This window comes from Mesoplodon mirus, assembly GCF_964341445.2.
Source record: "Mesoplodon mirus genome assembly, chromosome: 19".
Lineage (NCBI taxonomy): Eukaryota > Metazoa > Chordata > Mammalia > Artiodactyla > Ziphiidae > Mesoplodon > Mesoplodon mirus.
In genome coordinates, this window is record NC_138995.1 from 1,074,462 (window position 1) to 1,101,110 (window position 26,649).

The following is a 26,649-nucleotide window of genomic DNA, read 5'->3' on the forward strand; positions in this document are numbered from 1 at the left end:
GTGCGCCCCGTGCGCGCGCAAGCCCCCTCGCACTGCGCTGCAGGAGCTCAGCCCGAGACCCGCCGGGGAGGGAAGAAGAGCGGGCGAGGCAGTGCGCGCCGCCCGAGGCCTGGGGTCCCGGCCACAGCTGCGCCGAAGACCTGCGGGCGCTCTCGGCTCGGCCGAACCGGGCGAGGATTTCCCCGAAAGTCCGGCCGGGGCTGCGTAGACGCCGTACTCCATCAACCCTGACTCGCACCTGGGCCCCGCGCGAACGTCCTTGAGGCGGGGACGCCAGTGTTCAGGGCACAAGAAATAAGCACGTGTCTTAAGACCGACCGCACTTAAGATTCGATGAAATACGGTACCTCCTACGGGAGATGGTGGGCCCCGCCCACCCGAACCCAGACCCTTTCCACGCTGGCGCGGAGCCGCCTTGGGCTCCCGGCCCCGCCCCCTGGAGGGGCTCCTCCCCCACCCCGCGCAGGCGCGGAGCCTACTAGCCGGCTCCTTGGTTTCGAGACGCGCGGACGCTGCGATGGCGGATTCCGAGCTGCAGCTGGTGGCGCAGCGGATCCGCAGCTTCCCCGACTTCCCCGTCCCCGGCGTGCTGTTCAGGTACGGGCAGCCGGGCCACGTGGGGCGCGCGGGCGGAGGAACGGAGGGACGGACCGGGCCGCGCGGCCCGGGATGTCGGGGCGCGGTGGGCTCTGCGTGGGCCCGAGAGTCACCAGGTCTGTCCTTGCGTGCCAGGGACATCTCACCCGTCCTGAAGCACCCCGACTCCTTCCGCGCCTCCATCAGCCTTCTGGCTAATCACCTGAAAAAGGCCCACGGCGGCAGGATCGACTACATCGCGGGCAAGTGGAGCGTCAGGGGTCCGCCGGGTCCCCGGACTCTCCCTGGTGCTGCTCGCGTCTGCCGTGAGGGCGCAGTGTCGGGAGTCCTTTACCCTGGGCAGGGTGGCTTTGGGGGTCTTTTAGGGGACCCGCCGGACGCCCCAACGGTGCTTGGGTTGTAAGAGCAGACCCGCTGCCCCATCCCGACTTTGCAGCCGTGAGAGGGGCGACAGGCCCCTCCAGCGTCCGGGGAACGCCTCTGCTGGGTGGGTGCCGGCGGTGGGGCTGAGGGCAGGCACGACAGGTGGGGCCCCAGAGCTGAATTTCCCCAGGGGGTGTCTGACCAGAATCCACTGGGCCAAGCATGCTTTCTTGTTTTACCGGCGGGTATTGAGCGCCTGCCGTGTGCCAGGTCCTGTACCCAGGTCCTGTACCCAGTGGTGGGTTTTAGGAAAACCCAGGAGATCGTGGAAGATCCTGGCGCAGGTCCTATTTCTCCTCCCTGGTTCTTGGATACCCTGAGGGGCCACAGCACTGCCCTGGAGGCTGGAGGGCTCCAATTGGTTGAGTCCTGCAGAGGATTCTTCCCTTCAGAAGCTCTCCCTCCCTAACCACACTCCCACGTGGGGAAGAGGCCCTTGAGTTCTCCCATCACAGCTCAGTCCACCCCCGGAGGTGGCCGGCGCAGTCACTGCCTCTCCTTCTGGACTAGAAGCTCCTGGGGCAGACGCTGAACCGTCTGCTATGTGCGGAGTGGCTCCTGCCCAGCTCCTGGCCTCTCTAGCACCTAGCAGTCCCTGTGTGGTAGGTGATCTGTCCACATTCCCAAAGTGGATGAATGTCATTGGTCTTTCATCTGGAGGCAACAAGGCTGTGTGTCCTGTGTTGTGATGGCTACTTGTCACTGTTCAGCCCTGACCCATGGGGACCCCAATGCTGCTGTACCACGCGGCTGCCCCCCAACACCCCAGGTCTCGCCGACAGGCCTAGACTCCCGTGGCTTCCTGTTTGGTCCCTCCCTGGCCCAGGAGCTGGGCTTGGGCTGCATTCTCATCCGGAAGCGAGGGAAGCTGCCAGGCCCCACTGTGTGTGCCTCATACGCACTGGAATACGGGAAGGTGAGAAGGCTGGGGGCTGCCTCTGTGGACCCTCCATTCCCAAAAGGAGAGTCGTGGACTCCAGTGCAGCTGCCGTGGTTGGTTGGAGTGGACATGGGAACTCAGAGAGACTGAGAAGCTGGGCCAGGCTGACAGAGCCAGGAGACAGGGTGGGTTGGAACTGGGGCCCAGGGGGTGGCCCCTTGTCAGTTCCGCATAAGGCCGTTCTGGGGAAGCTCGTAGATCACGTGCCCGCTTTCATCTGCAGGCTGAGCTGGAGATCCAGAGAGACGCCCTGGAGCCAGGGCAGAAGGTGGTGGTTGTGGATGATCTGCTCGCCACTGGCGGTGAGGATCTTCCCCCAATGGGCCTGGCCTGGCGTCAGGGTCTGGTGGGGGTGGGGAATGGGTCTCGGCACTCCAGCTTCCCAGGGCCCATCTCCACACCACCCCTCCCTCCCTCCCTCCCCAGGAACCATGCGTGCGGCCTGTGAGCTGCTGGGCCAGCTGCAGGCCCAGGTGCTGGAGTGCGTGAGCCTGGTGGAGCTGACCTCTCTGAAGGGCAGGGAGAAGCTGGGGGCTGTGCCCTTCTTCTCTCTCCTGCAGTACGAGTGACCCGGGCCCCAGCCCCGCACCAACTGGAGAGGATCCGCCGGCAGGGCGGGGCGGGGCTTCTGCGTCTGTGGCTGAGTGATTTTCTCCTGAGTGGGGCTGCTGCCTGGGGGACCTGCTGGGGCTTCTGGAAGCCCCAAGGCCTGGAGCTGCAGGCTCATTGACAGTGGAATGAGAATAAATGACTGCCTTTGCAGAGCGGAGTCTCCTCCCCAGTTAGTGTGGGAAGGTGCAGGGGCCCACCCGGCAGGCTGGGCGCTTTCTGACATTAGCACTTGGTGGTCCTCGAGCCCTGTGGGCCGCCGTATGCATGCACAGGGGCAGCCCACCCTGGCTTCCCCTGCTGCTGTAACTCATCACACACACGTGTGGACTTCAAACAACTTTATCTTACAGTTCTGGAGGCCAAGTACAAAAATCAGGGTGTGGGTGCGGGTTCCTTCTGGTGGCCCTAAGAGAACCTGTTCCCTGGCTCTCGGGTCCTGCCGGCATCTTCCAACCTCAGATTCAGCATCTGCCTGCCTCCCTCTTACGAGGGCCCTGTGTGACACCCAGCCCACCCGGACACTCCAGGACCACCTCAGGATCCCACGTGGACACCTGGGAGGGTTATCTGCCAGCCACACTACCCTCCGGACACCCCCCCCACTTCTCTGCACCCTGTGTACGAGGGGGGCATCCACCACACTGGCCAGAAGCCCTCGAGCCCAGCAGCCAGAGCCCTGACCCTCACGGGGACTCGGGACAGGGAAAGCAAAGTGCGTCGTGTTCCTAGTGGAAGTAAGACACAGGCCCGGGGGCCCGGCAGCGTCGGCACCTGTCCGCCGGGCTCACAGCGCCTCCTCGGCACGGGCGAGGCGGGCCAGCTGTGCCATGACACCTGCCAGGTCAGCGGCCTTGTCCAGCTTGACGTAGGTGTCGGTGCGGATGCGGTGGAGGCTGAGCCAGTTGGGGAGCAGCTCAGAGAGGAGCTGCACGTGCTCCTCCATCTCGCCTGTGGAGAGGGGGGCACGTGAGGCTGGGTGTCAGGGCCCTGTGAGGCCTCCCGGGACAAGACTGGGAAGGACTCCAGTAGTGACCACGCAGCCTTGCTGGGGAGCTGACCCGTGGAAACCCCAAAATGGGCGGCGCCCAGCAGCAGAGGGACCAGAGACCTTGGAGGCAACAGGCAAGTCCTATGGGGCCTGGGGGCCGATGGAGGGACCACAGGGGAAACAAGGCTGGGTTGGGTTGAGAGGGTGGGAACAGCCCCTCAAGGCTGCAGGAGCCAAGGGGGCCAGGCGGCCTCGGGAGGGGAGCCCAAGGGTACGGTGCCCGCCCTCATCTGGGACCTGGGGAGGGCCCTGCACGCACCGGGGCTCATGGCTGCGCGGTAGCTGCCCACCATCCTGGCGCAGGCCACCTCCATGGTGAGCGCTGGCTTGCGCTCTGACACGAAGACACCGCGCAGCATGCGGGCCAGCTCAGGCAGCCGCTCGAGGCGCTGCAGCCGCCGCTCCTGCTCCGGGCGCCGCGTCATCTGTGCCAGCTGTTTCTGCGCCTCCTTGGCCCGGATCTGCAGCGGGCATGGACGGTCAGGGGGCGTCTGCCTCCCCCCTCAGCACCACCCCGCGGGGACGCCGAACACTCACCCGCTCCAGCAGGGCCTGGGACACCCCCTTTAGGGCGGCAGGTGGCGTGGCCGGCGGGGTGGCTGGCAGTGCCGGGCTGGGGGACTGGGGGCTGCTAGGCTGGGCCGTGCGCTGGGCCAGGTCACTCAGGGCCTTCTCCATCTGGAGCAGGTCAGAGGGGAGAGGTCAGGAGACGCCTCCCCCCGGTTCAGCCGCAGGGGAGGCTCCTCACACCCCGCCTGTGTGGACCCCCCCAAGAGTCCTTTGTCCAGCCCACGGTCACCCCGGCACATCGAGGGCCTGTGCTCACTGCCCCAGGGCAGAGCCTGCTGGTGAGCGGTGCTCCGCTTGTGGGGAGGGCAGGTCCAGCTACCCTGAGGCCCACAGCCAAGGGTGGAGCCTGTGAGGCACCAACATGGGGCTCAGGCCGCCCTGCACCAGCCTTACCCTGGGTGACATCAGGCTGCGGGCACGGGCTAGCACCTCCTGGGCGGAGGCCAACTTCTCCACAGTGGGTGGCTGGGGCAGCTCGGCTGGCTCGACGTCAGGTACTTCGTCCACATTGAAGCGGGGGTGCCAGCGTGTCAGCTGGTCCTCAGGCACCTCCATGGGGGGGTTCAGGGAGGCCAGGAAGGCCTGTGTGAGAAAGGGGGGCACCAGCTGACCCTGGGCACATCTGCCTGTGGGTGTGCAGAGCTGTCCGGGTTCCTGTCCCAGCTGGGCAACCTCGGGCAAGTTACTTCACTTTTCTGAGCCCCAGGTGCTCAGCTGGGCTGAGGGTACAGCATAGAGCACCCAGCAGCACCCACTGAACTCTCCCCAAGCTTCGCGGGGCCAGAAGCTACCAGCCTCGAGCTCCCTGCTTGTCTGCTCAGGGCCAGGGTCCCCGCCCAGCCCCGCGCCTGCCCACGTGTAGAAGACAGCCGTGGAGAGTGGTTAAGAGAACTCTAGAATTCAGCCTCGGGAGGAGCCCATTTCCTGCGGCGGCAGATGGGGTCGCGGCAGCAGGGACAACGTGAGGACCTGAGCCAGGGCACCCACTCACCCTGTGATGCTCCCGGACTCGGGCTACCAGCTTCTGGCTGAAGACCTGGCGCCGCCGCAGCAGGTGCGACGCTGTGAGCTGGGGGGCTGCACTGCCAGCCTCTGTGGGGAGAGTCCAGGCCTGAGCCCCAGGGCCGGGCCTACCCAGTCACCCAGCCCACCCCCACGGGTCTCAGACAAGGCCCAGTGCCCGAGGCCTTACACCCACGCTGAAACCGTGCAGCATCCTGGGCAAGAACCCAAGGCCCAACACACTCACGCTGGTCCAGCAGCGGCTCGATGGTGAGCTGGTAATCAGACCTCCTGACGCCATCCTTGAAGGTGGGGATGTCGCGCTCCTGGCGGAAGCGGTAGGAGCCAGGGTACACGGTTTTGATCTGGCCCACGTTGCGCTCCTCAAAGCGCCTACGGGATGAGGGTGCCGGGGGTCAGAGAGCCGGAGTCGGAGGGCGCACGGACTCCAAGGGCAGGACGAAGCCCTGACCCCCCAACCCCCGGCTCACTTGCGCATCATGTCCTGGACGCCCTGCTTGACCTTGGTGAAGGTCACGGTCTCAGAGCGGTTGTAGAGCATGCTCACGATGGTGTCCATGCTGCGGAACATCTCGGCCAGCACCTGGTACTTGTAGGGCAGCACAAGGCCCGGGGGCCCCGGCTGGGCCAGGGCGTGGAAGCGCTGGTAGGCAGGCATCTGCTCACCACTGCCAGGGAGGGAGGGGGGCCGTGAGAGAAGCACCAGACCCACCACCTCCCGCACCCAACGGCAGGCAAAGTTGGGGGGAAAGACCCCAGAGCCGGGGGTCCCACCCCCAGGGCACACTGCGCACCAGTCTGCAAAGCCCCTACACACCCACTGTCTCCGGGTCACGAGCACTACCAGGGACAGAGACAAAAGCCTGGCCTCAAGCCCAGCTGTCACCCAGGGCGGTCCCCGACCATCCCCAGCCCTGGCTTCCTTGTCTGTAAGAGGCATATAACTACGTGACCTGGAAGGATAGACACGGTGCCAGGCAGCAGGTCCCGGTAACTGCTGGCTGTCCAGGTGGTCTGAACTTCGCAGGAGCTGGCCCTCTCACAGGTGGAGGCTGACACAACTGCGCTGCGCTGACTCCTTGGAAGACGCGGCCCTCCCCCACCCGAACCACCACAGCGCAGCCCCGCCAGGCCTCCCACCAGGCCACCCCTTCCTGGGTGCCTGGCCGCCCTCCCTAGACTCACCACAGCCCGGCTGGGTGCCCCTTGTCCTCCGGCGCGCTGGGTTCCCCAGCATCCTTCTGTGCACTTGCCTTCAGCTCCTGGACCCGTGCCCCCAGCTCCTGTGCCCGCTGCAGGCACGACTTGAGCTCAGACAGAGTGACTTTGGAAGGGACCTGCGGACACAGAGTGCTGTCAACCCGCCTGTCACCCCAGGCCAGTCCACCTCCCCTGTCCTCAGTCCAGCCTCCTCACCTTGTCCTTGTCCTCCTGGGCTGCCAGGCAAGGTCGCTGACTGGCTGAGAGGGTGGCCTTCTTCGTCTTCTTGCTTTGGGGAGAAGAGTGCTGTGGGGAGCCAGCGGCAGCTGGGGAACTAGGGCCAGAGACCTGGTGGGAAGGACCCCAAAGGGGATGAAACCACAAGACTCTGGGGTGCACCATCTCGCAGAAAGCAGCTCTCCTGCCCACCTTGGTTAACTAGGATACGCCCCACTCACAGCCAGGTCCAGAGTCACCCAGGCCTGACCCCTCCCCCAGTCTTGCAAACGGACCTGGCGTTTACCAGTCCGCTGGGCTCTGGCCCTCCCCCAGCATCTGTCAGACCAGGCACCCTCCCGTCACTGGAAGTCCTCTGGAAGGGAGGCCCTGGAGGCTACGGGACCCCGCCTGCCAGGTGCGCGTGAGCTGGCCTTAACCCCTCCTCCCGCGGGGGGCCAGGGTTCGACCCGGGTCGGTGCCCTCCTCCAGGGCAGGTCTCTCCAGCAGCCCCGCCCCCGCCCCACCCGGGCCGACTCACCGCTCCACCGGTTCCCTCCCGTCTGTCCCCCACCCAGGCCTCAGTTTCCTCCTCCCCTCCGCGCCCTCACCGCGTTGGCTGGCAGCTGCAGCCTCCTGCGCGCAGGCGGCGCAGGCTCGTCGCGCGTGGGCCCGGCGGGCGAGCGGGCGCGCTTGCGGCTGCTGCCGGGGCCGGGGGCCGGGAAGCGGGGCGCGGGCTTGGCGGGACTCGGGGTGCGCCAGGCCGGCTTGGTGCGCGTCGGCTTGGCCCGGAGCCCAGGACGGCGGCGCGCGAAGAAGTCGGTGAGGCGGCACTGCGCCATGGCGGGAGCGGCGGAACCGGGGCTGCAGGACCGCGACTGCAGCATCACAAGCGGAAGTGGAGCCGCTTTTCCCGCTGATTTTCGCGCCGCGCCCTGGCCCCGCCCCGGCCGTGGGCGGAACCATCGGCGCCTTGGCCAAGGGGGTTGGCGCATTACGGACGGGCCCGGGCGCGTGCGCGCTGGTCCTCTCGGGCTGCGCCTACCGCGCATGCGCCGCAGCGGGGGGTGGGGTCTGTGTTGTTTGGTGGTCCGTGGGTTGTTGCCCGAGTCCTGGATGGGTCTGCGCCGGGCGGCACGGTTCCGGGTGGGCGCCGAGCCAGTGCTGTCCTGGCAAAGAGGAAAATGCTACGCTGCTTCCACCTGAAAGTTAAACTAATACGGTGCAATGAAGCTGGCGTCCGGCTGCGCGGACTAGGAGGGCGCTGCGCACGTGGCCGCGGGGGCGGCGGTCTCGGCGTGCCCTGGGCCTGGCGCCCAGTGTGCGGCCCAGGACCCTGAGGCTGGTGGATGCGCCTCGAAAGAAGGTGTTCGGCAGTTTTGCGAACGGACCGAGACCACTGAATTGCACACTTCTTTAAGGGTGAAGGTTATGTTTCAATCGAGCTGTTATTTTGAAAGAGAAAGTTGCTCTCAAATGGCCAAATTGGAAAGAAAGTTCTTAAAGCCTGAAGCTTGGGTATCTGGCAGGCTCGAGGTCTGTGGAATTCCCATTACAGAAAAATGCAGTCAGTCCGGTTCTGAAGTCTGACCACAGGTCTGGGAGGAAACAAAATCACAAGGGTTGTCTTTGGGAGGGGGTGAGGGCTGAGACGGGAGTTTTACTTTGCCATCTTTTCCAAGTTTTCTGTAAGGAGCATGAATCGTGCCTTTACAAAAGTAAAATTTAAAGGAGCAGAAACGTCAGTTGGGGTGGTGCTTGCAAAATGACAAGAGTGAGAAAGTTGGGGGCTGATGAGACAGTTTGGTAGAGAAGCATCGTTGCCCACATGTTATAAAGGGCACAGCAACTAGAGCCATATTTTGTTAGCAGCCAGTAGCAAGTTATTAGTGGGCCGAGGCCAGCATTTTTAAGGCTACTTTTTTTTTTTTTTTTTTTTTTTTTTTGCGGTACGCGGGCCTCTCACTGTTGTGGCCTCTCCCGTTGCCGGGCACAGGCTCCGGACGCGCAGGCTCAGCGGCCATGGCTCACGGGTCCAGCCGCTCCGCGGCCTGTGGGGTCCGGAGCGGCATGTGGGATCCTCCCGGACCGGGGCACGAACCAGTGCCCCCTGCATCGGCAGGCGGACTCTCAACCACTGCGCCACCAGGGAAGCCCCCAAGGCTACATTTTGTTACAGTTTTGTTTCGGTGTGTGTACTCTGAGCCACCAAGTAAAGTGTTATTTAAATTTATTTTATTGAAGTATAGGTGGTTTACAATGTTGTGTTAATGTCTGTGTTACAGCAAAGTGATTCAGTTATACATACACATGCATATTCTTTTTTTTTATATGTTCTTTTCCATTATGGTTTATCTCAGGAGATTGGATATAGTTCCCTGTGCTATACAGTAGGACCTTGCTGTTTCTCCATTCTATATATAGTAGTTTGAATCTGCTAACTCCAAACTCCCAATCCAACCCTCTCCAGCTCCCACTCCCCCTTAGCAACCACAAGTTTGTTCTCTGTGTCTGTGAGTCTGTTTCTGTTTTGTAGATAAGTTCATTTGTATCATTTTTATTTTAATTCTGCCAATCAGTGATATCATATAATATTTGTCTTTCTCTTTCTTAGTATGTAATCTCTAAGCCCATCCATGTTGCTGCAAATGGCATTATTTCACTCTTTTATGGCTAATATTCCACTGCCTGTATATACTACATCTTCTTTATCTGTTCATATGTTGATGGACATTTAGGTTGTTTCCATGTCTTGGCTATTGCGAATAGTGCTTCGGTGAACATAGGGGTGCATATATCTTTTCGAATTAAAGTCTGTCTGGATATAGGCCCAGGAGTGGGATTGCTGGATCGTATGGTACCTCTATTTTTAGTTTTATGAGGAACCTCCATACTGTTCTCCACAGTGGCTGCAACTCATTTACATTCCCACCAATAGTGCAGGAGGGTTCCCTTTTCTCCACACCCTCTCCACCATTTGTTATTTGTAGACTTTTTTTTTTTTTAGCATTTATTTATTTGGCTACACCGGGTCTTCGTTGCGGCATGTAGGATCTTTTTTTTTTTTTTTTTTAGTTGCGGCATGTGGGCTCTTAGTTGTGGCATGCAAACTCTTAGTTGCGGCAGGCGGGATCTAGTTCCCTGATCAGGGATTGAACCTGGGCCCCCTGCATTGGGAACGTGGAGTCTTAACCACTGGACCACCAGGGAAGCCCCCTGTAGACTTTTTAACTATGGCTGTTCTCACCTGTGTGAGGTGATACCTCATTGTAGTTTTGATTTCCATAAAACACATTTTTAATCAAAACAGTGGTTGGGGGTTGTAGGCAGGCATCAACCTGAGTCAAAGTGGAGCCTTCTGCGCGTTAAAGAGGGACAGCGTGTGGGAGTCTAGACCTGCCTGGGAGCCTACGCCGCAGGCATAGCCTCTTCTTGAGACCAGAGGCGATAAGGGGACCTTGTACACCTCGGCTGGCTCGTAGCTGCTCATCAGGAGGGAGGGTGCAACAAGGTGGTTTCCCACTCTCTGTTTCACATTTTGAAAACAGAAACACCTGGTCTGGAGAGGTGGCAGCGGCAGGACCTGACAGTAGTGACTGTAGTGACTGTGCGCTCGGCCCCCCGCCTGCCGTTTAGCCCAGCCCCTGCCCTCTGTAGATAAGCTGATGGGCAGGAAGTGGCCCGGAGGCCACCCCGGGTTTCCGCGACGCTGAGCAGGCGCCACCGGCGTTTCACGTGTCTTGCCACCTGCCCACCCACCAGCCTGGAGCCGCAGAGTGGACGCTGGCTCATGCCCTCCCAGAGCTGTGTGGGGCCCCAGGCAGGCCCCAGGGTCCTGAGAAATCCAGGGAGACGCTTCGGGAGGGGATTCCCTTCCCGCCTGGCCACCACACGCTTTGTGATAGGCACGCGCCGCCAGGCGTGTCCACCGCAAGGGGACCACAAGGGGACTCCTGGGAAGGGGAAGCGTTGCACAGACTTCCTCCCGTTGGGGGCAGCTCTGGGGCCCTCGCAGGCCCCGAGTGGCTCTAGGACGAGCTGAGGCTGAGAAGGATGCTCCCTGGAGTCTCAAGTCCAGAACATGAGTGTGAACCTCGTCTGTGGGGGTGGGATGAGGGCTGGGAAGTGCTGGGGGTCTGGGGACTTTGCACACTCACCCCTCACAGCCGGCGAGCAGGAAGGGGGCAGCCCCGCCGCTATGGCCACTGCCCATGCCCTGGCACAGGGTCTGGCTGTGCCACTGTGGCGTAGTTTTAATGTCACCCCTGGAGGACAGGCCTTTTGGGGTGGCTTCAACCCTGGGGCCAGTTGCTTCTCAGAAAACTGCCCACCCACCTGCAGTGATGGAGCTTGGCAGCTGGGGCAGCACTGGGCGACGCCCCTCCCGAGCACCACCCCCTGGTGTGAGAGCGCACAGCTGAGCCAATCAGAACCTCTTCTGGGACCTGGGACTCGAGTTAGAATCCCCTTCTGTCTCCCCTGGTAGCAGAAAGAGAGATGGAGGAGGACAGCCACCTTCCACCGTGTGTGTGGAGATAGAGCGAGCAAGGGACCCTGTGGCCCCAGAGACAGACAGCCAGGTAGCCGCTAACTCAGATGTGGGTTCTTTTATTTTTGCTGTGCCGGGTCTTAGTTGTGGCACGTGGGCTCCTCAGTTGTGGCATGTGGACTCTTAGTTGCAGCATGCATGCGGGATCTAGTTCCCCGACCAGTGATCGAACCCGGGCCCCCTGCATTGGGAGCGTGGAGTCTTACCACTGGAACACCAGGGAAGCCCCTCAGATGGTTTTTAATAGTTTCCAGTTTGGTCTCTTGTGAGGCCCACTTTTTTATGAGGTAGCCTTGATTCCTTCCTATACATTTGCCTCTTTTTCTTAAAGTGCCTCTGGGTGGGTTTCTATTTCTTCCAACCCAAAGAGCGTTGATTAAAGCATGGTCACAAAGGTGGGTCCATATGAGGCTGCATTAGTAAAAGTATAGAGAAGGGAAGTGAAAACCCTTCTCTGACAGGGTTCCACCAGCCATGTCAGGTTGGCTTATAGGTGTGGAACGCTAAGAGGATATAGCCCGGCTGAAATGCCTGGATGGGAGAGAGACCAGATGGCAGAGGGGCTAGACCCCTTGTCTGTGGGTACTTACGCTGGAGAAACTTGAATGTGTTTTCATTCGTTTGATCAACCAGTATTTACTGAGTGCCCCCCGGGAACCTGGCTGCTAAGGACCCGCTACGCACCAGGTCGAGAACAAGACAGATGAGGCCCCTGCTCAAGGAGCTCACATTCTAGTGGAGAGAGAGAGAAACTAGTTATAAAGAGAGACAGAGAATTTCAGATAAAGAATGTGAAACCTGGCCATGGGATTGAGTGCCAGGGGAGCCACTTTACATCTGAGGGTTCAGGCAGGCTGCTTGGAGGCAATGGCACGTGAACTGAGACTTGCACGGCAAGAAGGAGCTGCCAGGGAAGAGAATCCAGAGCATTAGGAACTGCGAGTGTAAAGGCCCTGCAGCAGAGATCATGCAGGCCATAGCCCCTTTCGTGACAGAGCCCTGGAAGTCCTGCAGTGCCACCCCTGCCCCTCCTGTGGGAAGCAGGGGTTGCAAAGGTCCACCCAGCCTCCAGGGAAGAGACGCAGGCCCCACCTCTAGACGGAGCAAGGTCAAGGCCACAGTGCAGGATGAGCTGTCCAGAGGTGAGGTAGCAAGCTTCTGGTGATGAAGGACCACCGGGAGAAGGGATTCAAGCACTGAATATTAACAGCCAAGGTGTGTGTGCTTACCACGTGCCAGGTACAGTCCTGAGAGCTTTACACATACCTCTGTATCTGATCCACACAGCCACCTAGGATGTAGATGGCTACAGATAACGCCCATTTCATGGATGAGAAGACGGAGGCCCGAGAGGTTGAGCCACTTGCTTTGGGCCACACAGCCTGCACGTGGCTGAGCTGAAATTCACACCTAGGCCCCTGGGCTTCCCTGGTGGCGCAGTGGTTGAGAGTCCGCCTGCCGATGCAGGGGACGCGGGTTCATGCCCCGGTCTGGGAAGATCCCACATGCCACGGAGCGGCTGGGCCCGTGAGCCATGGCCGCTGAGCCTGCGCGTCCGGAGCCTGTGCTCCACACCAGGAGAGGCCACAACAGTGAGAGGCCCACGTACCGCAAAAAAACAAAACAAAACCTAGGCCCCTGCTGGCTGCCCCACCCATGTGGGCTGAGCCAGAGCCTATCTGCCCACCCAGGTGGCCCCCATCCCTGACTGGGAGTGACTTGGTTCCATCCGTCCACCAGCTCCTTGAGAGGCCTGTGGGCTTCATCTCTGCCAGCAGGGCCTGTTCTGGGTCTGCATACAGTAGCATCACTGGTTGTGGGCTGACCTAAACTTTCGAGGGGACCGTCGCGGTCTCCCATTTGCTTTTCCTGCAGAATTCCTCATCCCCACGTTGGGTCTCTCATCAGGCTGCAGCTGAGCCGTACAGACCTTGGCAGTCTGGTGCTGTCGCTCAGCCTGTCCCCGAGCCCTGGTCTCAGCCAGCCTCCTCAGTGCTCCTCGCCTTTCCAGCTACGCCCCAACGTGAGGCCGGATTTTCTTCACATGCTTTGACCAAAACAACTCGTCACAGCAGATTGGATGTGGAGCAGCTGTGAGAATCCAGCTGTCTCCTATTCAACCAGACAAAGTGACGCAAAAAGGTAAGGAATGCCATTCTTCTCACTAAAATTTTTTGTCTTGGAAAATACAATTAGTTTTCATTTATAAAATATGGATGTATTATTGTTACTTTTAATGATTTAATACATAAATTTTTTAAAGCCTTAGTTTTTTTGTTTTTTTTGCGGTACGCGGGCCTCTCACTCTTGCGGCCTCTCCCGTCGCGGAGCACAGGCTCCGGACGCGCAGGCTCAGCGGCCATGGCTCACGGGCCCAGCCGCTCCGCGGCATGTGGGATCTTCCCGGACCGGGGCACGAACCCGTGTCCCCTGCATCGGCAGGTGGACTCTCAACCACTGTGCCACCAGGGAAGCCCAAAGTCTTAGTTTTAATTTTTAATATGGCAAATACTGATAGATATAACCCACATCAACAAAAACCCCTGGGGGTCCTCAGAAATGTTTCGGGGGGTACGGCTCGTGAGGCAGAGCTGGGGTCCGGATGGGTAAAGGCCAGGACCTGCAGTCAAACAGCCCAAGTGGAATCTGGTTGGGTGACTCCACACAGGTGGCTGCACCACCCCGAGCCTCAGTCTTCTCATCTGTAACAAGGGATGGTAATACTACTTGGCTCATGAGGATTAAATGTGGGTAAAGTGCTTAGCACAATGCTCAGACCACAGCCACTTAAAATAGATGGGGCTTGGGGATTCCTTGGAGGTCCAGCGGTTAGGACTCTGTGCTTTTTCTGCTGGGGCCCAGGTTCGATCCCTGGTTGGGGAAGTAAGATCCCTCAAGCCATGCAGCACGGCACCCCCCCCCCAAAAAAAGTTAAAAATAAATAAAATAAAATATATGGAGCTTGCTGTCATCACCACCATCATCATTTTAGCCACACTCCAAAATACGAATAGAGTTGCAGTAGGTTCTGAGTTTGGACCACAGCCATGTCTGACCTTCCCTAGAATCCACTCTAGCCCCGGTACTGCTCCTGCCCGTCTGCCACCTGAATACATGCGTGGCATGAATGGCTGGTCCCCACGTGCTCTACCTTGGAGCCATTTGTACGGAACGACAATCACCCAGGGGTGTGTAGCGCCTTACCGTTTTTAAAGCAATTTCAGAAAACAAGAATAGCTGGCCTCTGCTGAGGTGTGCTGTGTGCAGGCCCTGGTCCCTGTGATTGGAACGCCTTATCTGTCTGACCCCTCAAAGCAAACCTACAAGCGGTACCCCATTTTGGGGTGAAGAGGCCAAGACTCCCGGGGCACAGAGCGGGTGCACCAGGGAGCTGTGTCTGCACCCGCACCTCTGCCTCTCAGTCTGCCGCTCTTCCTTCCCCGGAGACCAGAGCGGAGTCAGAGACCAGTGGTGGAATTCAGGCTTTCTGGTGCTCCCCTGGGCCCTGCAGAGAATGCCTCACCTGCAGCCATGGGGGAGCTTTTAATGGTCTTGGCTTGTCATGCGAGGTCCGTGGCCAAGTATGGAGGCAGCTTTCACCTTCAGTGAAGGCATTTGGGTCTCAGCCAGGATCGATCCGCGCTTGGTCCACCAGGCAAGCTTGGACTCCATCACTGGATGAACAAAGAGGGAGGCTTCTGACCCCAGGGTGAGTGACTCGGGAAGTCTCCTCTCCCCGCCAAGCCTCGGTCTCCTCATCCTACCAGGAGGACCTCAAGGGAACCTGGTCTCAGCAGGCTGCTGGGAGAGTGCTGGAAAAGGGAACTGGGCCTGAAGCTCCCACGTGGTTTCAGAGCAGGCAGGGGGGTGCTCTGTGTCTCGCTCCACTGTGTCTAGAGCAGAGCTTGCCAGTAGAAATGCAACAGGAGCCACAAATGTAATTTAAACTTTTCTAGTAGCTACACTAAAAAAGTAAAAAGAATCATGTGACAGTAATTTTTTTTTTTTTTCTTTTGCTATACGTGGGCCTCTCACTGCTGTGGCTTCTCCCGTTGCGGAGCCCAGGCTCCAGACGCGCAGGCTCGGCGGCCATGGCTCACGGGCCCAGCCGCTCCGCGGCATGTGGGATCTTCCCGGACCGGGGCACGAACCCGTGTCCCCTGCATCGGCAGGCGGACTCTCAACCACTGCGCCACCAGGGAAGCCCAATGACAGTAATTTTTAAACTGTATCTTTACTTTGCCCGTTATTTCCAAGATGTTATTTCAACCAGTAGTCAATATAAACTGATTAACGAAGTATTTCCAGTTTTCTCACCATCGTAATCCTCACAGAGTACGGATCACTGATGCCGGTCATACTAAGTGTAGCATGTATCTTACAGCGACAGCACGTCTCAGTTTGGAGCGTGCTGAATTTTCATGGCGTACTCGATCTTTGTTTCGAAATCATGAAATTGGAAAGGTGGACTCATGTGCCGAAGTTGTTCTGAGTAGACTTAAAAGTTTTCCGGTAACGGCAAAGGGGGTTAAAATGAACTAAAAGCGAATGCAAGTGCAGCCCAGCCCCCAGCGGCTCCCCATCGCCCAGGGCCAGGGCCCGTCTCAGCGCACCAGCTTGTGGAGCCCGGAGCAGGCGGGATGGGTATGGACGACCAGGCGGCCGGGCACATGGAAGAAACGGTGCGAGGACCCTGCAGCGCAGGAAGAAGCTCCTGGAGGCCGGAGGCGAGGGCCAACCCCGGGCCCAGCCCTCGGGTGGACGAGCACCCGCAGGGGCAGGTCCGCGGCTCAGCCTGGAGCTGCCAATCACGGAGGCGGCGACGTGTCAGGAGTTGAGGCGAGCCTAGCATGGGCGTGGTCCGCGAGCGGCGGGGCCTTGTCCGTCACGTGGCTTCGCCGACCCAGGCGGAGGAGGAGGACTACGTAATGGGCGGGTCGAGCTCGCAGGGGGCGGGGCTGTCGCCAGGGGCCTGGCTGGGTGCAGACTCGCTGCGCTCCAGGGCGCGAAGTTTCCAGGCGCTGCCGAGCTCAGACCTCACAGGCACACGGACTGGCCCAGCCGCGGCGCCGGCCGCCGGGGTCACCTGGTCACTGCAGCCCCAGGGTCCTGCCACGTCCCGGCTTGCCTGCAGGGCCCGCCCCCCTGTCCTGACTCCTGCTGCCCTCCCGCCGCACCGTTTGCCCACTAGGGTGGCCCCACGTAGCAAGGCGTCCTCCGTGGTCAGATGTCGTCCCAAGGAGAATGCCTAGACCTGCGTGAACAGCCTGACACTAGGGCCGTGCCTGAGACCGAGGGGCTTGTCCTGAGGAAGCCAAAACGGCCCCGCGTCCGCCCAGCGCGTTCCTTCCCTCCACCCGAGGGCGAGCATGGGCATCTGCGCTTCTGACACAGGTGGGTACCCCTCCTGCCGTGGCCCGTGGACTGCACTCGAGGGGCTGTAATGTCCCACCTTTAACACCTTGACGGTCCCGCCACAAGCCACGCCGTCCAGGGTGAGCTGGGGAGTCCTGCATCTGAGAGCTCAAAGCCTGGAGAGTGCAAGGTTAGTTGGTTCTAGGAGCTCGGGCTTGAAGTGAGGCGGCCGTCCGTCCATTCAGCAGTACTTACTGAGCTCCCACTATGCACCGGGCACCAAGCACGGAGCCCAGGGTACCGTGGGGAGCGGCCAGTGGGGAAACATACCTTAAACAAGTGTATAAATAGGCCCCTGGGAGAGCCTGACCCAGCCGAGGTGGGCTGGGTGGGAGTGACACTCCCTAGGGGGCTGGCCATGCGGATGGGCCAGCAGGGAGCAGCCTGAGGAGGCCACGGTGGGGTCTGGGTGGGGCTGGGGGCCCTGGAGCTCGGGCAGTGAGGGCAATGTGTTGGCACGAGAGGGCGTACATGGCCTCAGAGGGCATTTTGGTCTCTCCTAAGGGCAGTGGAAGACTTACGCCGGCAGTATTTTAAAAGACTGTCCTGGGTGGGTTGGAGCCTGGGAGAAGCTGATGCAGTTAGCTGGGCAGAAGCGCACGGCTTTGGATTCGAGGGGGGGTGGACTCAAGATTAGAGCAGATGCTGACTCTTGCATGCAGCTGCCTGTGTGGCTGTGGGCAGGTGACCGAACTGCCCAAGAGGGTGTCCTGCAGGTCCACGGGGCCAGCCTGCAGAGTGCTGCCTCAGGGCGGAGCTCAGGAGCAAGAGCTGATTGGTCACTAGCACGGGGCAGAGCCGGTGCATCCAAGGACTGGACAAGGAGGGCCCAGCCCAGGACTTCGGGAGTTGAAGGGAGGGACAGACCGTGTGGCCAGGGCAGGAATGATCACCAGCCCACGGAGGACTCAGAAGACCCCCGACAAAGTGTGAACTTCCCCCGAGGCTGGTGGGGAGGGAAGCGGTAGATCCGTGTTAACAGTAGATCCGTTGGTGGCTGTGCGGAGGACGGCGTGGGGCGGAAGACGGCGTGGGGCGGAGGACGGCGTGGGGCGGAGGACGGCGTGGGGCGAGAGGCCCGGAAGAGGCCGTGGCAGCCCTGCCGTGAGATCGGATGGCTATAGGAAGGGAGGAGGGGGTGAGTGTGACCCATCGGGGCCGCCAGCTGAGCCGCTCACCTGGTGATGCTCACCTGGTCCTCCCAGGCCTGGGTCGTAATGCGTGGTCACTGAGGCTGCCCTGTCCCGGCCAGCCCCCATCTGCTGCCCGGGACACCCGGGCTGTCTGTCCTGGATTCCTTCGGGATGTTGCTGGGGCCGTGAGATCTCAGAATCACACCCCCTTCCCAACAACCAGAGTGAGGAAGATGTAGAAATGGTGAGAAATGCCGTCTTCTCCCCTGAGCACCTTGCTCAGCGTAGCCTGAGTGGAGCCCTGCGGGGAAGGGATCCTCCGCAGGGAGAGGCCCGGGAGTTCTCGAAACCAGGACCCGGCAGAGGGCGGGCGGGTCAGCCTGGACTGTCCTTGGGCGCAGCACCCGCTTCTCCGAGCTCAGTTTCTCCATGTGTTATAAACATTTTCGTGTTATTGATTTTCTTTAGAACCACGGGTGCACTGCTGACCCCCGGCCCCCAGGTCCTAATCCATGACGGGGTGACGGGCCGTGTCACTCAGGCCCCATGTTAACCTGCCGCCTCTGTCCCTGCACTCACCTGCTTTGTGCAGGTTTGGTGCTGGACATTTTCCTGCCCCTCATAATCCTAAGCACTGTCTGACGGTGGAAATGATCCCAGCTCACGGGGAGGGCCATGCTTCAGACACTCCCTGACCCAGCCTCCGCCCCCTGCCGCCCCCTCCTCCCCACTGCTGCCGGCTCAGTCCTCCTCCTGTGCCCTCCCAGGCAGAGCCGGGGAGGCACTCGATGCTGGCGTGGGCCAGGTGGCGGAGGGCGGGGCAGAGCCGTTGGTCTCAGCAAGGCATGTCACCTCTGTGAAGCCCCTCACCCTACTTGCCCCGCTAGCCGGTCAGCCACAGGGGACGCTGGGTGTGGGGCCTGTTCGTCTCTGCAGCTGGGCAGTGTCTGCGCCCGGGGCCGGGCCATCAGCCCCGACCCGATCATTTTGACCTGGTCCCTCCATCATCCAGTCCAGCTGGAGTCCGGTTTTGCTGCCAAGATGGGGGTAGGGAAACCACTGACAAACTTCTAAAAGTTGGCTTCACGTGGAAAACCCAGTTACTCATCGGGTTCCCCTTTGCCCGCAGTGTGGGTTTAGTGTCCACCCCGTTCCTGGTGGCGGCTTGTGAAGGGCTAGCAGCCACAGGCCCCTGTAGGCATGTGTCTGCGTTGTAGGCGCCGATTTCCAGCCTCCCAACTCAGCCAGCCTGTGAGCCCGTGAGGGGGGCAGGTTCCAGACCGACTGGGAGCTCCAAATGCAGAAGCAGGCGCCACTGCTGACTCTGATCCAGTCACGTCCTGAGCAGGGACAGGGCCGAGGGCTGGGCCTTCGGGCAGCGAGGAAGCAGGGTCACTCGGCCGATTCCGGGTGGGCAGGTGGCTGGGAGGGGGCTCCGGTAGGACGGGTCCCTCAGAAGGAACCAGGCCTGGGAACCGCTGACAGGAGCCTGACTTGGGCTTGTTCTCCGCTGGATCGATTCCTGGTCTTGTTTCCAGGAAAGGGGGGCTGGGGAGACTCAGTGGGAATGTACTTGGGGAAATTAAAAAATAATCCCTGATCTCATCAAGTCTCTGGCCAGGAGTCAGGAAAACAATATTCAGAAGAAACAGACAACGTGGGTGCCTCTGGGGAGGCCCCCGGCGGAGGACCAGCCATAGTGTGGGCTGCAGGGAAATGCGCTTAGCCTCATGCGAATCTCTCAAGTTAGTTGTTTATAGTGGTAAAAACCCATAATATACAATTTATTATTTTAATCATTTTAAGTGCGCGATTCAGTGGCATTAAGTACATTCACGTTGCTGTGTAACCACCACCATTTGTAACCATTTCCCGAACTTTCTCATCATCCCAAAAAGAAAGTCCATACCTGTTAAGTAATAACTCCCCATTCCCTTCTCCCCTCAGCCCCGGGAGCCTCTAATCTAGCTTCCATTTTTATTAATTTGTCTATTCTAGATGTTTTATATAAGTGGGATTGTGCAATACTTGCCCATTTGTGTCTCACTTCCTTTGCTTAGCAGAATGTTCTCAGGGTTCATCGGGGTTGTAGCGGCATCAGTACTTCCCTTTTCATGGGCAGATAATGTCTCATTATCTGTGTGGAGGGACCACATTCGGTTTATCCACTCATCCGTTCATGGACACTTGGGTTCTCTCTTCTCAGAAATAAGTTGTAAGTATAGAGACAGGTAAGGATGACTGTGTCATCCTTGGGGTAAAGTTAAACCTGAGTGACCACGGCCCCTCCGATGACACTCTCCCTTCAGCCCTTCCTCTCTCCATGGGGGACCTGACCACGCCTGCTTTTCCAAGACTAAATTACTATTTTTTAATTTAATTTATTTTATATTGGAATATAGTTGATTTACAATGTTGTGTTAGTTTCAGGTGTACAGCTAAGTGATGCAGTTATACGGACGTATATCCATTCTTTTTCAGATTCTTTTCCCATATAGGTTATTACAGAGTATTGAGTAGAGTTCCCTGTGCTATATAGTAGGTCCTTGTTGACTATCTATTTTATATATATATGTGTATATGTTAACACCAAACTACTAATTTATCCCCACCCGCACCCCGCATTTCCCCTTTGGTAACCATAAGTTTGTTTTCAAAGTCTTTGAGTGTGTTTCTGTTTTGTAAATAAGTTCACTTGTATCTTGTTTTTTTAGATTCCACATATAAGTGATATCATATGATATTTGTCTTTCTCTCTCTTTTTTTTTTTTTTTTTTTTTTTGGTCCGTAGCATGTGGCATGCAGGATCTTAGTTCCTAGCCAGGGATCGAACCTGTGCCCCCTGCAGTGGAAGCGTGGATTCTTAACCACTGGACCAGCAGGGGAGTCCCTCTCTGTCTGACTTACGTCACTTAGTATGATCATCTTTAGGTACATCCATGTTGCTACAAATGACATTATTTCATTCTTTTTATGGCTGAAGAGTATTCCATTGTAAATATGTGCCACATCTTCTTTCTCCATTCATCTGTCGATAGACATTTAGGTTGCTTCCATGTCCTGGCTGTTGTGAATAATGCTGCAATGAACATTGGGGTGCATGTATCTTTTTGAATTACAGTTTTCTCTGGATATATGCCCAGGAGTGGGATTGCTGGATCATATGGCAGCTCTACTTTTAGTTTTTTAAGGAATCTCCATACTGTTCTTTTAGAGTGGTTACATTTCTGCTTTAATCAACAAGTGTGGTAGGACCCTGAACCATGGGGTTGCAAGGCAGAAATGGCTTTGGGCTTGGAATCAGGAAAGTTGGTCTTAAGGCCTGGCTTGTCCTTTGGCAAATGACGTCCCCCCCTCGGGCCCCCGTGTCCTCAGCTGCAAAGGAGTAGAACCTGCATTACTGAACAGCCAGGACTGCCCCCGCCCCCTACTTGGCAAGTCGGCAGGTTGGGAAGGTCTTCTGCTGAGAATCTGTCCCCACTGTGCTCTTGTAAAATGTACCTTGTGAATAGGTGATACATGTATACAGCAAAAAACCACAACACACAAAGGCATTTCAGCAACCATTGTTCCCCTACCATCCGATAGTGCAGCTCCGCCCCTACCGGCCTGCCTGTGGCTTGTGTTCCTCCCAGAGACTCTGTGTCCACGAAGGCCAGGCATGGGCCAACGCCTCTGCTTTTCCCAGTTGTAATACTGCATCTTAGGGATTGTTCCATATTGATACACAGAGAGTTGCTTCCCTCTCTAACTGCTTTGAAGCGCTCCAGGGCAGGATACACGATGATTTCTTCTAACAGCTCCTAAATTTGCCAGAACAGTTAAGTTTCTTTCCTGTCTTTCACTGCTCACAGTTCTTGGAAGCACACATTCTGCTCCTCTTCAGGGAAAGTCCTTTCTTTGTTCTGGAGCCAGATGGGAGGGTGGGAAGCACGGTGAGCCAGGTCCCCGAAGCTCCGGGGGCGCTGGGGGCCTGCCCGCCCAGGGCTCTTGTCCCCTCCTCCTCATTCTGAGTCCTCCTGCTTCCCCCCTCAGACTTTGCTCTTGGGACAGAGTTTAAAACCTTGTATCCTAGACCTTAGAAGGACTTAGCTTAAGGGAGTGGTTTTTAAGCTTTTTGTTGTTTTTGCATTTAAACCCTTTATGCAAACAAGGCCCGGTGTAGGTGGACATCAGTGTCCCGAGAGGGGCCCCCTGCTGTCCCCTGGTCACCCTGAGGACAGGCCAGGCAGAGGGCAGCGTAGGGGCAGCCCTAACCCCAATGCTGTGTCTGTTCTGCCTATTGTCTCTCCCTCTCCCTCTGCCCGCCTCTCTCCAGTCCACAGCCCGGTTAAGAATGACGAGGGTGGTGGGTAACCGAGGGGCCCGATGGTAACCCTTCAAGGGTGTGCGTTACTTCACATCACTTTTACATGTTCTCCTCTTAAATCTTCACAGCTTTGCAGCTGGCCCCCATCCCATCTCACAGACACCCCCCCAAGGCTCAGAGAGGGGGCTGGCCTCTTGGGGCTGGCCGGCAGCCAGTAGAGCTGCCGTGGGCTGTCCTTCGGTCATCTCTCTTGACGCTGGTGCTGCTCGGGGACCCTGGCCACAATCCCTGCCAAGGGATGGCCTCAGGCGGCCAGGTTCGGGCCTAACCTTGAGGGTGGTTCTAGCCATCTCTCTAGAGGCTGGGAATAGGCAGCATTTACAGGTGGGTCCTGGGACTCTCAAGGAGCTCAACCCCATGTCCCCAGCCTCCTTTGGTCTCTGACCTTGGGGAGGAACCCCGAGGCTACAAGTCTCAAGGGGTCTAGAGAAAGTCCAGGGTCGGACGTGACTCCAGGAAGGAGCAGGCAGAAGGAGAGGCAGAGAGAAAACCAGTCAACACTGAAACACCAGGTTTCATGAAAGGCCCCATTTCTGGCTTTTGAAGAGTGGGAGGGTCTGGGCCTGTGTTGGAGCCGGGATGGCTGGCCAGCTGGAGCCGGGCGGTGCCATCTGCAGGCTCTGGGTCCCCACCGCACCCATAGCTTCCTCAGGCCCTCACCCGGTCCTGGGTCCCGTCACCCTCGGTGGGCTCTGCCTTACACACTAAGTGGCTTTTTTTTCCTCCTTTCCCAGCTCAATTCAAGTGTGGAGAAGGCCAAACTGGGGTGGCCGGGTTAAGTGCCCAGCGCAGCCTAGGCTCAGACCCTGGCCTGGCCGCCCAAGGGCGGTTATCGTTTCCCTCCTCTGGCAGAGGAATCAGGGCAGAGCTGGCGGTGGTGGCAGGCGCGGGTGGAAGCGGCCCCCAGCCCCCGTCGGACCTCAAGGGCCTCCCGCCTGACATCCAGCCTGGCCTCGGCCCTGGCCCTGCGGGCGGGGCCTCCGAGACACCCCCACGGTCCCCAGGGGGCGCTGCGGGTCCGCGTCCGCGGGAGCAAAGCCCCAGCTGCTCCTGCAGTGCGGGGCGCAGATGCGGGTGGCGTGCTGCCGCAGAAGCCCGTCGATAGGGACCCCTTCTTTGAGCCCTCCGGGACGGGACCGCCGGGGGAGAAGCGGCCCCCGCCCGCCCCCACGCGACTCCGAGCGGCAGCGCCAAGGCTGTTGAGGGTGGAGGTCTTCTCGGGGAGTGCGCCGCACGGGGGTCTCCGGTCCCCGCTTTCCGGTCCCGGCCGGGAGGGCTCGTGGGGGGCGCGGGCGTCACGGAGCGGCGGAGGGGTTGCCGGGGCGTGCCGGGCCGTCGGGGAGGCGCGGGGGCGGGCACGCCGGGAGGGAGGGGGCCGAGCTTATAAAGGCCGGCGGGCGGGCTGAGGGAGGAGGGAGCTGCTGAGTCGCGTCCTTTCCTGCTCGGCTTCCGCGAGCCGCCAAGAGCCGTGCGCTGCGCTCCGCCGCGGGGCAGAGCTGACACCGGAGCGAGCGCGGGCCCCAGCCGTCGGCACCGGCGGGGCGCGGCGGGCCCCGGCCCTAGGAGGAGGACCAGGAGGGCGCGGAGGCGCTCGTGTCCCCACCGACCAGCCGGGGTCCTGGCCACTGCGCGCGGCACGTGCGGCGACCCGCCCTGTGCGCCATGCGCCGGCCGCGGCTCCCCAGCGCCGCCCTTTAGCGCCGCGGCGGCCGAGCGACCCCGGACCGGCCCCGCGGGCCCCTCGGGCATGGAGCCGCACGTGCTCGGCGCCGTCCTCTACTGGCTGCTGCTGCCCTTCGCTCTCCTGGCCGGTGAGTGTGGGCGTGCGCGGCGGGCTCTGGTCTGGGACGGGTCTGCGTCCCCGCTCCCGGTTTCCGGCCCGGCCGCTCAGCGAGGCTGGCGGGGCGAGGACCGTGCGCGGGCGGGCGGGCGGGCGGGCGCGGAGCTTCCTCGGGACGCGCGCGGCCCTGGGCGCCCGCATTCCAGAAGCATGAGAGCGCCGGGGAGGCCGGGGCCCCGTCCCAGCGCCAGGCTGGGAGGGCGGCGGCGGGGTGGCGGGCAGATGGCACCCGGGCGCCCACAGGGGCGGGCGACGAGCGACCCCCGGAGAGGGCGGCTCGTGCCTACGCCCTGGGCGCTGAGAGTAGGGGCACGAGGGTAGGGGAATGTCGGCCCCTATGGGAGGGGGCTGGGGCGTCGGTGAGGGGGGCACGAATCTCTTTTTCTCTTTCGTGTTTAAAAAAAAAACAAACTCAAATTTGCATCACGACTTCCTGACCAATCTGGGAGAAGGCGGGCTTCCTGCCTGGAGCTGTTGAATCTGGAGCCTCCGGAGGCTCTAACGTCGTTGTGCCCTGGGCTCGGCCCCCCTCACTCTTGCCCTTCCCGTCCCCACCCCACAGCCGGACTAGGGCAGGCCCATGCTCTGGAAAACATAGTTGGGGTTCCTCCCTGCCGCCCTGGTGTCCTGGCTTACTCCGCTGGGCTCTAGTGCCGCGAGAGGGGCGGGGCAGGCTGTGCCCTGGGCTGGGGGAGGGAATGCCCCGCAGAAGGCTCTGGTCTTGGTGTCAGAGCTGAGGGTCCGGAACCCTGGCGTGAGTGTCCGCTGCTTGCCGTGTCATCGGTGCCTCTTCCCGAAAGCTCGTAGTTGTGGTTCTCGTTGCTCCATGGCCCCTCCCCTCTGCGCCCCTCCTGGCCTCCCTGTGCCCAGGGCAGAGCGCCCGAGACTCATTTCACCCCTCACACGCCAGCCCTTGGCCCTCAGCTCCCTCCGCTGGGGCTGTGTCTACTGGGTGTGAGCTGGAAAGCGGTCTGATTAAATTAATTCGCGGAAACATGGAATGGTTTGCAACGTGAGGCTGCCTGGTGGATGAAAATTTGTCCGACCATGGTGGGTGTTGGTGTTTTTATGCTGGAAAGCCTTTTCAGAGCCTCTGAAATCACTCCAGGTGGAATCTGCCAACTTCTGTTATAGGTAGGAGCGGGCTCCAGTGGGCCAGGAATGTGGGACCCAGAGCAGCCTGCACTCGGCTCCCAGACAGTGTTTTGATTTGTAGCAGAGAAAGGTGGTGAGACTTGGGAAAGTTTTCAGGACAGGAATCAATGAAAACCATTGAGGTCGGGGAGGAGGGTCTGAGTCAGCCTCGTACAGACAGGACAGTCCAGGATGTGCCCGGGAGTGCGCGGGGTCTGCCGGCCTTTCTCCTCGTGCCTCTGGAGAGTAGACGTTAACAGGCTCGCAGAACGGACCCAGCTGGAGGTCTGGTTCAGGAGCTGGTAAGCTTCTCAGAGGGGCAGGTTGGCGTCGGACGGCCCGTAGCACACCTGCAGCCCCTTAGGCTGTGAAGCCGGGAGGGGGATTGGGTAGGCCTGCGTGGTGGGCGCCCGCTCCGCTCCTGAAGGGCGCACCGCCCCACGTGGCGCAGTCTCCTCATTCAGGGTCAGTGGACTTTTTCTGTGATGGGCTGGATAGTAAATATTTTCACATCACGAGCTTTTCTGGTATTATTTCCAACGATTAAAAAATGTAAACACCACTCCTAGCTAGTGAGCTATGGCAGAACAGGTGGTGGAGCCAGGCGCAGCCCCAGGGCCAGAGTTCGTTGACCCCGAGAATTAATCTGTGTTCTTCGGGCTGCTGCCTGTAACCCAAGTGGGTGATTTGAGGGAGGGGAGGGGAGGTCTCTTGGTCTCTGGATGCAGAGGGGCCATTAGCTCAGGGTTCCCACCTGGGCTATATTGGAGTCACCTGAGAGCTTTTCACATCCTGATGAATAATTCTTTGTGCTCAGCTTTCCTCTAAAAGTTGGCTCAGCTTTCCTGTAAATCTGAAACTGTCCCCAAAATGAAGTCTGTTAATTAAAACCCTGATACCCTGGCCATGCCCCCTGTGGATTCTGTGTCTGGGTGCGGGGCTTGGCCCTCCATATTTTTTCTTGAGCTTTGTGGGAGGGTGATGTCTAGCGGGCCAGGAGCCCTGCGCAGTGACACCTGAGAGACTGGAGGCCGGCTCTCGGGTCGGGCGTGGGCGGCTCCTGAGGGAGCTGCTGTGCTGCTGGCTTCTGAGTGCCCCTGGCTCTGTGACGAGCTTTGGTAGAGTTGGTTAGTTCTGCGGTGTTTCCCAGTGAGTGGTCGGTGCTGGATGAGGCCGTCAGAGGGTATTGGTCAGACCTGTGCCTGTGCTGGCTCAGGCAGCGGCCACAGTCAGGGTTTGGGTCATCCTGGGGTGCCCCTTGCCCCCCCAAATCCCACTTCCACCTCGTCACAGCAGAGACTCCCCAGCCCCCCCCCCACCCCCCCGGGAAGGGTGACGGCCTTCGACGTCTCACCTGTGGTCCCTGCAGCCCTGGGGGTCAGGACCCAGAGCTGGAAGGTTCTAGAGAGACGTCAGGACAGAACACTTTGTGATTCCCATGGAACGGGCCCCGCCCCGCACGCAACTCTTGACCGAACGGGCCTCCCAAAAGCAACACTGTAGCCCAAAGGCAGGTGGTTAGAAGGCAGTAACTGTATGACTGACAGGGAAATACGTGCAGGGCGGCAACATGGCTTCCG

The 26,649-nt window shown here is 59.7% G+C and overlaps 3 protein-coding genes across 7 annotated transcripts in view; 2 read left to right on the plus strand and 1 right to left on the minus strand.

Annotated features, from left to right (window-relative positions):
- The first annotated feature begins 491 nt into the window (after positions 1-491).
- Positions 492-2,726, plus strand: APRT (adenine phosphoribosyltransferase). Of its 4 annotated transcripts, none has more exons than XR_014292169.1 (5): positions 492-597; positions 733-839; positions 1,803-2,085; positions 2,184-2,262; positions 2,387-2,446. XR_014292169.1 is itself a non-coding variant. In XM_082606355.1 (5 exons), exons 1-5 carry the CDS (start codon positions 518-520, stop codon positions 2,688-2,690), a joined length of 570 nt encoding a protein of 189 aa, XP_082462481.1. In that variant the 5' UTR covers positions 492-517; the 3' UTR covers positions 2,691-2,726. The 4 variants fall into 4 exon arrangements, 3 of the variants coding, with proteins under 3 accessions (XP_082462481.1, XP_082462482.1, XP_082462480.1); XM_082606355.1 differs by lacking the exon at positions 2,387-2,446 and adding an exon at positions 2,521-2,726 and having other exon boundaries at positions 1,803-1,936; XM_082606356.1 differs by having other exon boundaries at positions 1,803-1,936; positions 2,387-2,664.
- Positions 2,727-2,911: 185 nt separating this feature from the next.
- Positions 2,912-9,216, minus strand: CDT1 (chromatin licensing and DNA replication factor 1). Its single transcript, XM_082606352.1, has 10 exons — positions 7,241-9,216; positions 6,630-6,761; positions 6,399-6,550; positions 5,684-5,881; positions 5,440-5,585; positions 5,182-5,282; positions 4,584-4,772; positions 4,158-4,298; positions 3,880-4,081; positions 2,912-3,520 (listed from the first exon to the last, which is right to left on the minus strand). The coding sequence occupies exons 1-10, from the start codon at positions 7,679-7,681 to the stop codon at positions 3,357-3,359; spliced, it is 1,866 nt and encodes a 621-aa protein (XP_082462478.1). The 5' UTR covers positions 7,682-9,216; the 3' UTR covers positions 2,912-3,356.
- Positions 9,217-23,524: 14,308 nt separating this feature from the next.
- Positions 23,525-26,649, plus strand: part of PIEZO1 (piezo type mechanosensitive ion channel component 1 (Er blood group)) — a 53,427-nt gene continuing 50,302 nt past the window's right edge. For both annotated transcript variants that reach the window (XM_082608218.1, XM_082608217.1), the window contains exon 1: positions 23,525-23,906. In XM_082608218.1, coding sequence (XP_082464344.1) covers positions 23,843-23,906 — 64 coding nt within the window. In that variant the 5' untranslated portion in view covers positions 23,525-23,842. The remainder of the gene's footprint in view (positions 23,907-26,649) is intronic.

What these genes read in the sequence shown, in the direction of transcription:
- APRT (XM_082606354.1), top strand. Translation starts at nt 1,657, where the DNA reads ATGTCATTGGTCTTTCATCTGGAGGCAACAAGGCTGTGTGTCCTGTGT. An exon ending in TGACAGAGCCAGGAGACAGG is followed by an intron (nt 2,086 to 2,183) that starts GTGGGTTGGAAC and finishes TTTCATCTGCAG; the next exon opens with GCTGAGCTGGAGATCCAGAG. An exon ending in TGATCTGCTCGCCACTGGCG is followed by an intron (nt 2,263 to 2,386) that starts GTGAGGATCTTC and finishes CTCCCTCCCCAG; the next exon opens with GAACCATGCGTGCGGCCTGT.
- CDT1 (XM_082606352.1), bottom strand. Translation starts at nt 7,681, where the DNA reads ATGCGCGGTAGGCGCAGCCCGAGAGGACCAGCGCGCACGCGCCCGGGC. An exon ending in CCCAGGAGGACAAGGACAAG is followed by an intron (nt 6,551 to 6,629) that starts GTGAGGAGGCTG and finishes CTGTGTCCGCAG; the next exon opens with GTCCCTTCCAAAGTCACTCT. An exon ending in CGAGCCGCTGCTGGACCAGC is followed by an intron (nt 5,283 to 5,439) that starts GTGAGTGTGTTG and finishes CTCTCCCCACAG; the next exon opens with AGGCTGGCAGTGCAGCCCCC.